This window comes from Eumetopias jubatus, unplaced genomic scaffold (assembly GCF_037043125.1).
Source record: "Eumetopias jubatus isolate StellerSeaLion01/CBP00866 unplaced genomic scaffold, mEumJub1_p1.0 scaffold_9, whole genome shotgun sequence".
NCBI lineage: Eukaryota > Metazoa > Chordata > Mammalia > Carnivora > Otariidae > Eumetopias > Eumetopias jubatus.
Window position 1 is genome coordinate 16018683 of NW_028274815.1, and position 13136 is coordinate 16031818.

The following is a 13136-nucleotide window of genomic DNA, read 5'->3' on the forward strand; positions in this document are numbered from 1 at the left end:
CCTCCAAGATGCAACTTTAATATTGTTTCCTGCCTTTTCTTTCCTTCTACAGGTCCAGAGAATTCAGAAGGTGAGCTACCAGAGAGCACTAACTTCATCATATTCACATTTATGCCCTATCCCTTAATGGATTGCTTAATAAACAGGTACTCAATAAATATCTATTAAGTAAATAAATGTATCATGCATTCAAATTAATGTCTTCATATATGAAGACAATGCTAGATATTTTTAATTACAACGATATCAAACCAACTTACAGTTTTAACTGTAACATAGCCCATTTTATGGCTAAATTAACAAGTGAATAATACAAAGACATTTTAATGTGGCCATAAAAAGAAAATACTGTAAATCTATGTTTTGACAGACCCAAGAATTTTAATAAATCGTACTGCTATCCCTTTGTTCTTAAGCAGATATGCTCGAAAGTCAGTTTTAATGTATTAAATTCCATTTTGCCAGAGAAACCGATGGGGGTAAAAATGTTTTAACCTAGGAGGGTCCACTCTGTCTGTCCTGCTGCATGCATGAAACCAGAGGGAGCAGGCAGGCTCTCACAGCATCACTCCTAGGAGTGACAAGCCTCACTGGGAAGAGAATAAGGCCATCTCCCAACTCTGCAGGCCAGCCAGGTGATGGCAGCAACACTGAGAGAAAATCAACTTGTAGTAAGCACTCACCTAGCCCTGGAGTAGGCATTTTCTCATTGTTACCTCCTGTAATTTTTATAACAGTGCCATGAGGTATTACCTTTATTTCAGAACATAAGTAAACTGAGTCTCAGAGGTGAAAGAAGTTCTCCAAGTGAGACAACACTGTGGAAATGGGATTCACAGCCAAAGCCAGGCCAACCTGACGACAAATCACATGTTCTATCATCTCCTTCCCTGGCTAAGACCACAGTATAATAACCAGAAGACTCAGACCTTCAGAATCAAAAGCAAATTCTTCCCTGAGGTTTCCTTACGGTTAAATCTTTAGATAATCTCCTTCCAAGTTACCTTCCCTATCTTAATAACATAGATCCAAAGTAAGTCCTCTATATATTCACTCATTCAAAAAAATACCAAGTGACTAATATACCCTGAGGAACTATGCTAGATACTTTTAATTACAACCATGCCAAACCAACCTACAGTTGTCAATTTAACACATAACACACTGTTTTGCAAGATAAATAGGCCTTAGAATCCATGTTTTTCCACTTAGAAAAGGTTGAACTACCAAAAATAAGCAGAAAAAAAAATGATAAATAAGCCAATGGTTGACAAAAATAACCAACAAAGAACATGAATTAAGAACGAATTCAGATTTTTTAAAGATATTTTTTAATTAATTTATCTATCTATCTATCTGTCTATTTATTTACTTGACAGAGAGAGCAGGAGAGCACAAACAGGGAGAGCTGCAGAGGGAGAGGGAGAAGCAGACTCCCTGCTGAGCAGGGAGCCATCTCAGGACTCGATCCCAGGACCGTGAGATCATGACCTGAGCCGAAGGCAGATGCTTAACTGAGCCACCCAGGTGCCCCATGAATTCAGATTTTTAATAGTTAGGAACCTTGAGAACCATACTTCAGTTTTCCCTTAGCTTTTAACATCTACCAAAAATATTATTAGCTGGCAATGTACCATCTATTCTCTACAGCACATTCTACTGGGTATTTTGAGACACTGATTCAAAAGCCTGAGCTGATACCATTTCTTACCCTCAGAGAAATTATTAAAATGTATTTTAAAATATTAAAACAACTGGGGAAGGCTTTTATGTAGCAAAAACACATATTATTGAAGTCTATGGTGAATTTATAAAAACCAATAAGGGACTAAATAGAGTCTACAGACAGAAAATAAAACAGGTAAAAAATTAAGCTTAGTTACTAAGTTCTCACTTTCCAAATTCTTTAAAATTCACAATACATTAACTCTATTTGATATTTTCCACTACATCTTCAATAAAATTCTCCTTAAAAATTAAATTCATTAGGGGCACCTGGGTGGCTCAGTTGGTTAAGTGTCTAACTGGTAATTTCAGTAGGTTAAGCAACTGACTTGGCTTTGGCTCAGGTCATGGTCGCAGGGTCCTGAGATAGAGCCCTGCTTTGGGCTCTGCAGTCAGCGGGGAGTCGGCTTGTCCCTCTCCCTCCCCTTTTGCCCCTCCCTTTCTGCCACGCACACTCTTTCTCTCTCTCAAATAAATAAATCAAATCTAAAAAAAAAATTTAATTAATAATACTACTGAGAAGGATAACACATGCATTTATGAAAACAATGCTTATATTTTAATGTAGCATCACCTAAGATTAGTTATTAAGATAGATTTTCTTAAAATAGTTGGTTATTCCTCAACAAATTAGAACTGTTAGAAGTCTGAAGGAGGGAGGAGCGCCTGGGTGGCTCAGTTGGTTAAGTGTCTAACTGGTAATTTCAACTCAGATCATGATCTCAAGGGTCCTGTGATCAAGCCCTGCATCAGGATCCACACTCAAGGGAGTCTGTTTGGAATTCTCTCCCTCTCCCTCTGCCCCTCCACCAACTTGCACTCTCTCTCTCAAATAAATAAATAAATAAAATCTTAAAAAAAAAAAAAAAGTCTGAAGGAGGAAGAAACAGATATGTGTGCTTAACATCTATGTACATTTAATATATCACATTAAAAATTGAAAATATTAATCTGAAACAACTAAATTATACTAAAAAACAACTCAAAAACCAGCTAGGAAAAAAGATGCACAATCAGATCACAGAGAAAATATTCTAAATACTACTGCATAGTGATTTCTTAGGTGAAACAGCTCATTTTCTAAAGGTACAGAGGATAAACTAAATTCCATGATAAAATACAACTATCAAGACTTAGAAGTGAGGACATTAATCAAAGACAAGATGCCTGTTATTCCATCATTTTTACTCAAAGTGTCCCTTTTCCAAAAGGTGACAAGTTTATACCGCCTCCTCCTTTTTCCCCTACCTTACTCACTACATAGGAAAGAAAAAAGACATTTACCTCACCAAATGGAGTGTAAAACTGCACGGTGTTTACATCTTTATCCTGAGTGACAACCTTCTGGGAGCCTGCCACAGCTAACACGCTGCCGATGTGGTTCCACTGGATACTCACCACATACATGCCAGTGTCAATTAAAACAGGATCTAGTCAAAAAGAAAAAAATTAGGTAATTGTGGTAAAATAGCCTACAGAACTGTATAATCTTCAGAATAATTTTAAAATATTTTGTAAGTTCTCCACATTAAAAAAAAGAAAAATTACATACTCTGGTCATTCTCATGTCTCATGATTTGGCACCTCCCGTTGTCAAAACAAATTGCAAGGCAGGGGCAGTCTGGCTCCACATAGCCTTCCGTGCCATGGTACCAATGAATCCCAGCAATACTGATTGCTCCGGTAACATTCACCAAGCAATTCAGTTTCATTTTCATCTAAACAAATCAGTTAGGTTAATATTTCATCTTTTAAAACAGATCAGTATAGAGTATTGTAGAAAGAACACTGAAAACGGGATTTAAAAATCTGATTTCAAATGCCAGCCCCATGGCTTACTGGTTTACCAACCCTGAGACAGACAACTTCAACTGAGTTTCAGTTTTTCCCTTTTGCAAAATGAGGATTAAAAAAAACTCACAGAGAGTTTATGAGACTAAGTGACAAGAGGTATATGAAAGTACCTCAAAAATAGCAAAGTGTCATGGAAAAGCTGGCTATTATCATTTCCGCCAATAAACAGATTTATGTAATGTCCTCAGCCTCACGACAAACAAAACTGCCCCATAGGTAAGATCAGAGATTGAACACAGCTAAATCTCACAAAGCCAGAGTTTTTCTTGAGATCGTGCTAGCTGAGCCTTTTCTATTTTGCCTTCTTCCCAGGACCTGATTTTTGTCCTTTACTGTTTAAGTCTTCCATTCTTTTTACAAACAACCTTGAGTAGCTTGCTACAAGAATATCAATGGAAAAAAAATATGTATCGTTGGTATCTCATGTAAACTTAGGCTTCTGCTATTAGAAGACACAAAGATTAAACTCTACCTCATCCAACTCATTATCCCTCAGCTTCAATACACTGAAATCTTGTCCTTCCCAGTTACCAAGAATTCTGAACTAAAAGCGTTAATTTACCTTGAAGCAACCCAGTTTTTTTTAATTAAAAAATCTAAATGATTGGAAAAAAACTGAAATGAAGACTTTCTTGATGACACAAACCATCATAATAAATGTGTATACATACGAATGATACATAAAATCATATAAAATTGTGTAACCAAAACTAATGAATATATGAAAATATATACACTTACTATAAAATTCCCCTGATTATCATAAATGTGTATTTCTCCATTTGCCATTCCAAAAAGTAGGATTTTACTATCTGCAGACCATGCTACATGGCATAACTGTATACCCTTCAAGTCTTTTCCCCAAATGCGATTCCCTAAAATAAAACATAAAACATAATTATTTTATTAAAGTTTCAAGGTCATAATTCTCCAACAACCGCCCTAAAATTCTGTTTCCCTAAAGAGCTCTCACATTCTTCACAGCACGATGTATTTGCTCAATTTATGCAGTCAATAAAATTTACTGAGCACCTCTTATGTGCCAAATATCCTACTAAACATTTGAAATAGTAGCTGTTTCCAACTTTCTCCCTTCTCTTCAAAACTCTAATCTAGGACCTTACTCCCAATTAGCAGAGGAACTCATCCTCAACCATGGAAAGAAAATAAAAGCTTCCAAAAAAGAAATCCCTCATTTCCACTTTCAAACATTCAGCACAAAACTGAATCCACGATAACCCTTTCTGCTTTGCCCCCCAAAACAAAGGAAGAGGTATATCCCCAACCAGACACCCACCTAGGATGAATCCCTCCACCTACTTTCTGGTCTAAGCCCCTCCTAGCTTTGCAAAGATCTCCCTCTACTGATTATTCACATTTTCTCTTTCTCTTTAAACTCTTCTCTCCAGGCCCTTTCTTACAAGTATTTAAATATACTCAGATCTATCCTTCAAAACTACCACCTCAAATAAAAACAAATAAAACAAAACAAAGAACATCTCCCTCGACCCCAAGTTCCCTTCTAGCCACTACCCTATTTCCACCTTTCCTCTCCCAGCCAAGCTTCTCCAAAGAGTTCACACCTGCAGTCACCACTTCCTCACCTCCCGCTCAACCCTCAGCCCAACCCAATCCGGCTTCCACCCCACACGTCCACTGAGATGACCTTCAGGAGGTCCCTAAAGCCTGTTGCTAGGTCCACTGCAGGCTTTTCTTTAACCACTCCTTCCTTCTTTCTTGCTTTCTGTGCATTTGTGTACTCCTTTATCTCCAACACTTATGTTGCAGGTTCTTATCCCACAGTGGTCCATAGGTTTTTCATCTATTCCAATGGTTTAAATTACCATCTACCTGCTGGTGATTCCCAAAAGTATGACTCTAGCCCAGATATTTTGAAGCCACAGATGCATGCATATAATTATGGTCTGACATATTTGATTTGGCTGTCCTACGGCATGACAAAATCAACGTGTCCGAAAACGAAATCTTCCCTCACAATCAGTCTTTCTCCCACATTCCCTATTTTTTTAAAAGATTTTGTTTATTTGACACAGAGAGAGAGAGAGTGCACAAGCAGGAGGAATGGGAGAAGGAGAAGCAGGCTCCCCACTGAGCAGGGAGCCTGATGTAAGGCTCAATCCTAGGACCCTGGGATCATGACGTGAGCCGAAGGCATCACTTAACTGACTGAGCCACCCAGGCGCCCCTCCCACATCCCTTATTTTTATGGCATGGCCATCCATCCAGTTGTCAAAGCTAAAAACCGGCTACTATTCTAGACACTTCCACCCCTCATCCCCAAACTGATCAATAACGAGGCCCCATCTATTCTAGCTCCTAAGTATCTCCAGCATATGTCCACTTACTTCCAGCCTCTTTGTCACTACCCTGGTTCAGCCACCATCCACCATCACCTCTCACCTGACTTACCATAGTAATTCCCTAACTGGTACACCTGCCCCCTATCCTTCTTTCCTCCCTCCAGTCTTCATGTTGCAGTCACAGAGATGCTTCCAAAGAACAAATTCGATCACACTGCTCCCATTCTTAAAAGCTTTCATTGGCTCCCTAGCGCCCTTAAAGTTAAATCCCAACTCCTTGTATAACTTACAAACTGCATAATCTGGCTTCTGCTAATGTCTCTAATTTCATCACATACAACTCTTCTCCTTTTAGTATTATACTATACTGACTCTCAAAATTTTTTCAATACCCTAACCATGGCTAAGTTCAACCCCTGAGGACCTCCTCAAATGCTATTTCTTAGCCTAGGACACTTTACAAACCAACCTTCCTGCTGCCTAAAGCCTCAGCACATATCACTTCCTCCAGGTTGCCTTCCCTGATCCCTCCAAGCCTGGATTAGATACTTCTACTATACGTTGCTATATTTTCCCTGTCTCAACACTTACCACAAGGCATTGTAATTGCCTGGTGACTTATCCATCTCTCCTGTTCTAGATCTGAAATATTTTTTGTCGTACCTAGTGCCTAGAACTATAGCTGTGACTTTGTAAGCTCTCAGAAACAGTTGTGGAATAAACGAAGTTACACGAGAAAAAAACAAATGGAAAAATGAAAATCATTTTGAAATAAATTATTTCTCTACAGAGTTTCACATTAAAATGAAGGCACAGACTCTCAGAAGCCCCAGTATTATCTATGAACTAAAATATGAAAAACATAGGTTTTAAAGCTATAAAACACAACAACATGCTCAGCTCTATTTAAAAATGACCAGATGATCATCTGATATAAAAATATCAAATCATTATGTTGTACATCTAAAACTAATGTTATGGGTGCCTGGGTGGCTAAGTGGCTGCCTTCAGCTCAGGTCATGATCTCGGGGTCCTGGGATCGAGCCCCATATCAGGCTCCCTGCTCAGCTGGGAGTCTGCTTCTCCCTCTGTCCGTCCCCACTGTTTGTGCTTTCACACTCTCTCTCTCTCTCTCTCAAATAAATAAAATCTTTAAAAAATAATAATAAAAAAATAAAAAATAAAACTAATGTTATATGTCAATAATATTCAATGGTTCAATTTTTTTAAAAATAACCAGAGATTGTTATATCCCTACATACTTATTGAAACTAAGATCTACGTATTTATAATAGCCTAACAAGTGTAAAAATGAATTATAACTAGGCAGACATATTTAAAATAGTCCTGAAAAATTAATTCCCTCTTTTTTCAGTGCCACTGTAGGAAATTTTTTAAAAATAGATTTTTTACTTGAGTATACGTAAAAATAAATGTTTCTTAGGGGCACCTAGCTGGCTCAGTTGATAGAGCATGCAACTCTTGATCATGGGGTCGTAAGGTCAAGCCCTATGTTAGGTGGAGGGTTTACTTAAAAAAATAAATAAAATCTTAAAAAAAAAAAATAAATGTTTCTTGAACATCATCAAATTGTATATCAACTGTTTTCTCTTTTTATGTTTATTTTTCTGTCAGAAAGCTAACATATAATTAATTAAACCTCTAAAGACAAAAATGCCAACCAAATATTGATCTTAGTTCTGTGTGCAACAAAGCATTACCATCCACTGAACCAACTATCACAGCCCCGTCTTCGTATACAATGCAGATCTTCTGTCCATCAGCATTCCAGCTCATACTTCGAACCACTGATTTATTTCTGTTATTGATCATCTCTTCGTACCAAGAGCCTATTTGCACAAATTTAAAAAAAAATTACAAGTCAAAACTTCCACATAAGAGTTGAAAACATTCCATAAAGCACACTGTGAGATAAGTAACTGCAAAATTTTCTGCAATCTGAGACATTAAACTATAAAACCTTCAAATCCAACAAAAACAAAATAAAAAATTAGCTGAGGCCTTGACCAACAACTGCTTCAAAGATTATCACAGAAAACACAATAAATGCCCCTCTTTTCTCTCTTCCTTTCTTCCTTTCTATCCATTAAAAAATAAAACTTTATTTGCTTTATAGCAAAACAGGCCAAAACAACTGATTTTTCTCAAAGTCTAAAACTTCAGATAATAACCAAGGAAAAAACAAAATAACCACAATGATTTTATATATATATGCATAAACTCTCCAATGACTAATTATAAGCATGTTAAATACAAGTACATTAGGTAAAAACTCTAAGCCTGCTTGAAAAAAATTTTCAACAGTTCAAATCACTTTAGTGATTTCACATCACTAATGCTGAATGACAAAACCATTCTTGTACACAGGGCTGGAGTGAGAGGTCTCAAAGTGTAACCAAATGTGAGGCAAATCACAAGGCTATTTTGTTTTGTTTTTATTTTTTACTATATTTTGGTATCAGGAATTCTGGCCTACAGCCAAGCAAATTATCACATAATTTGAAATAACTAGTCGAAGAGGGCATTATCAGAGTCAGGACTAAGGCCCAGAGAACACCCACCTTGGAAAAAGACAGTTTACCCTAATCTCCTGCACTCTCATATTCTACTCCCTGCACAGATATACACACACATACATAAACTTTGAAAAACATAAATTCATGTACAGCATATTTTTAATTAAGAATTTTTAAATGGTATACCCTGAATGTTTTCAAAACAACACACATGAATTAAGTAAGGTAGCCTTCTCATTTAATGATGGCTACAGGCCCCAGGAGATCATGTATTATGTGTTATTTTCTGGTAATAGTGATGCACCTAAATTAATCCTTCTCTTGCTCTCTCTTGTAGCCAAAAAGTGCAAATCATGAGCCAGTTGTCAGAGCTGAGATAAAATCTGTATCCATGAAAGAAAAGGAAGCTAAATGACTCAATAAAGGGAATGAATTATTGCCCCTGACTTCTTAATAAATGTTTTTACCCACTGGATTAACTCTAGCCACTGATCACACAGAAAATAATTCTTATTGGAAACCTGGGCGGTGGGGGGAAACTATCTCAAGTAGAAACTATCCTGCTAAGGGCCTATGTTCATTTTGGAGATAACCAACAGTCACCTAGTTCACTCTCCTCATGCAAGGTCACAGTTCAAAAAAAAAAAAAAAAGTTAAAAGGAAAAGTAGGCAGCAATAAATCCAGAAATATTACCCCCGTGCAGTCAGGATGAACTCCTGCTGCTGGTTAAAAGGAGTCTATTTCAAATATGTTGTTTCCCCATTCAAATACCGTAACCCAGACTCCAATCTGTGAAAGGTTCCATAAGCTCTCCTAGCATACCTTTATATAACATCCAAACAATGATAAGCCCATTTTGATCACTGGTAGTCAACTTCTGATACTGTTCATTCCATGTTACAACTTGAACAGAACCTAAAAAAATTATAAAGCAATTTAGAAACTTAAAAAAGGCGACAATTTCAAATTTGTATTTTTATAATAAACACCAACAGCATGTTCAAATCAATATGGTTCCTGGGCAACTAGCCATTCTTTACTAAATGACTCAAACATATTCATAGGATGTAGTCGCTATTGTCACTCATTTCCTAGAACATGTGATATTTTCATGTTTGCTCCTATTTCAGGCCAGCAAAGGCACCTATTATGGTCAGATGCAAGAGCTGCCATATATCTGATGACAGAAACAAATGTAAGTAAGATTTACCCAGCTGGCCTGACTCCCAAGGATAACAATGCCCAAAGGACATCATACTAAGTACTCGGATTTTTTTTTTTAGGGGGATGGGGGGTTGTTTGTGGTTGATATATGCCCTAATTTCTCTTTTCCCCCCCTCTTGTTTTCCATTCTATTAGTAACACACTCCTTTTTTTTATGTTCAGTTAGCCACTGTACAGTACGTCATTAGTTTTTGATGTAGTGTTCAGTGATTCATTAGTTGTGTATAACACCCAGTGCTCATCACAACACGTGCCCTCCTTAGTACCCATCACCCTGTTGCCCCATCCCCCCACCCCCTTGAAACACACTCTTGAGCATATCTTAAACCTCTGGTTTATATGAACAACTGAGGTTTTTTTAGTTGGTTTTTTTTTTTTAATCCCTAAATACTTTAGTGTACATTTCCCCAGAAGACATTCTCTTTCATAACCATATTACAAATTAGTGAATTTAACACTGATACAATATTATCTAACCCCAGTCCACATTCAAATGTTATCAATTGTCCAAATAATGTCCCTTATAGGTACTTCTTTTTCTCATTCCAAAATCCAATCTAGGATCATAGACTGCATTCAGTTGTCATGTCTCTTTAGTCTACTTTGATGCGGAACCACAGGGCAGATTCTAAAAAAGGATTATATCCAATCTGTAGACAAATAACAGTATTTTTTAATATATAAGACCGGCTTTGTTTTAGATTTACTGAAGATATTGTTTAATCATGTAAAAGTTGTTGAAAGACTCTAGGATCAATTAATTAATTATGGTTCAATAGAAATGATTACTTTAAATATTAACATTATTAAAAATGATAACATTTCTGCATTAAGTAGATGGTTTCTAAATGCCTAAAGACTATTCAAATATGATTTTAAAAATTACATGACTCACCACTATGACCTTCAAGAGTCTGATTCATAGAAAGGTTGCTAGGGGCTGCAAGACCCCTCAATTTTACATCGTCTAGGGAAAAAAACATTACGGCAAATACATTAAACTAACAGATTATAAGACTTTGACATTTCTTGCTTATTTTAAAAGGAGTTCTTATTCCTGGATGATATTAGAAAGATTTTTTAAGTATGCCTCACTCTGATCTACTTTTCTCAGGGTGGAAACATAGGACAATAATATGTACCCCCTTGTAAAGATATTATTCTGACAAAATAAAGCAAAATGTATTAAAAAAATTGTTTACCCAGGATATTAAATATATTAGTAATTATTATTGCTACTTATTCCTTCCCAAAAGATCATAAATAGAAACACTTACGACACGTAGACTGAAAACTCTAAAGCATAAGAGGGATCAGAAAGCAAAGACTTTGGAAATCGGTTTTTACTAGATTTTGCAGAATCTTTTATTCATTCATTCATTCATGCACTAAATGTCTACATTGTGCCATGCACTGTGGAAGCTTCTGAATATAAAATGATAAATGAAATAGTTAAAGCCTCTACCTTAGAGAGCTTGTAGTCTATCGAGGGGACAGATACTATTAAACATACACTCACCCACCCCCATAAATATACATGTATATATGTAAAATTACAAATTGAGGAAGTAAAGGCATCATAAGATAGTGACAGAGGGAGATTAATTTAGTTTGGGGGGGGAGGGAGAACCAGGGAAGGCTTTCTGAAGAAATTATATTGAAGCTGAGACTGAGGAATAAACTGGAGATGCCAAGTGAGGTGGGGAAAAGAGGAGGGGAAAGAGGAGTCCAGACTCAGAAATAGCAAGTGCAAAGGCCCCGGGGTTGAAGTGGAATTTAGTTCAGCCCTTTATCTTACAGAAGACTAAACTAAAACCGAAAGATGTTCACCAACTTGCTGAAAGTCAGTATGGCAGAGCTGAGATTCCAACTCCAATCTCCTCATCTAGAGCTCCAAAATAGACTGGGGATCGTCTAGCTCTCCATTCTAGAGCAACACTATGGATGTTAAAGGAAATGTGAAACTGTTTGCTATGATTCCAGAGAACTAAAAAAAGAGAAAGCAACCTGTAATCACATGAAACTTATCGACAAAAATGTTTTAAAAAGTCTCATTTTCTGTTCTTGGAAACTAGATGAATAATTATTAACATATCTGAGAAGCAGAAAGGATGATACAGGCCTGCAAATAATCTGACAAAATGTGAGGTTTTGTGACCTAACTGAAATGTGGATTCACATCATTTTTATTAGACTCCAAATAACAGAGCACAATAAACAGAAAAGGACAAGGCAACATAGTTCTCATTCTTCATTGTTTCTCCTTTTCCATCAAGAACTTCAGCAATAGCCATCCGATTTTTTTTTTAAGATTTTATTTATTTATTTGAGAGAGAGAATACGAGAGGGAAGAGGGTCAGAGGGAGAAGCAGACTCCCTGCTGAGCAGGGAGCCCGGATGCGGGACTCGATCCCGGGACTCCAGGATCATGACCTGAGCCGAAGGCAGTCGCTTAACCGACTGAGCCACCCAGGCGCCCAATAGCCATCCGATTTTTACATTCGATATTCTCTGAACTTTACTGCAAAAATACTCTACAAAAAACACCACTAAATGTTTGGGAGTTTTGTGTTTACTTTTGGTTTTTAAAAGAAGTAGAATTGCATACTGACAAATACCATGAGCAAATCTCAGTGAACAAATGATACTAGCCAATTTTCCATCAAGTTCAAACATTTGGTCTTGCATTCATTTACCTGTCTGCGTCTCTAATTTCAAAACTTTCAGTAATCCATCTTCACCACCACATGCTATGAATCCTTGGTCCTTGTTCCAAGATACACATTTCAGCTTCACGTTATTGGGAATGGCAATCTGAAAAGAACCACAGCCGCGTTCACAGCTTTTCACGAAGGAGTTGGCTAGTGACTTACAGATGAAGGTTGAAGAAAATCCCCCCCACACACACCCCAAGAAGAAAAACGGTCCTTCTTGCAGAGTGTGAGCTGTGATGAAAATGGGCATGGCAGGATCTCCTGAACTGCCCTACCATTTGCGAAAGAGAGAAAAAAGTGCACACAAGAGAAAGGCACTGACCGCGGAGGGACCCAGTGGGAGAGTCACCTGATGAATGTTTTACAGAACGGAAGAGGGAAACGGAAGTATAAATGCAGACCATCAGTCCGTATTCCCTTTCCACACACAACACCTGGGCTACCCTTTTGTTATTACTCTTCTCTTGCCCGGCAGCCCAGGACAGTCCAAAGAACGAACGGCACCTGGATCAACATAGGTGGAGGAAAAAAGAGAGAGAGGCACACAATGATCTGTCTTGCTGGCTCCCCAAAGAAGACCCAGCCAGGGGCAGGGATGGGAGAGTTGTGCAAGAGGGCTGCTGGCTCCGCCGAGATTTATCTGGGATTCGGGACCGTCCGAGGCTGGCCGATGCAGGAAGGTGGGAGGCGGGAAGGCGAAGCTGGGGATCAGGACGCCAGATTTCGCCGGCAGGATGCGGGAATGGCCCGCGGGACGCGA

At 37.8% G+C, this 13136-nt stretch overlaps 1 protein-coding gene across 2 annotated transcripts in view; it reads right to left on the reverse strand.

Moving 5' to 3' along the window:
- WDR35 (WD repeat domain 35) overlaps positions 1–13136 on the reverse strand; it is a 56369-nt gene that overhangs the window by 43040 nt on the left and 193 nt on the right. For both annotated transcript variants that reach the window (XM_028099285.2, XM_028099286.2), the window contains exons 2-8: positions 12359–12476; positions 10558–10629; positions 9261–9353; positions 7622–7750; positions 4321–4454; positions 3278–3443; positions 3010–3155 (exon numbers count right to left, since the gene is read on the reverse strand). In XM_028099285.2, the coding sequence (XP_027955086.2) occupies positions 3010–3155; positions 3278–3443; positions 4321–4454; positions 7622–7750; positions 9261–9353; positions 10558–10629; positions 12359–12476 (858 nt within the window). The remainder of the gene's footprint in view (positions 1–3009; positions 3156–3277; positions 3444–4320; positions 4455–7621; positions 7751–9260; positions 9354–10557; positions 10630–12358; positions 12477–13136) is intronic.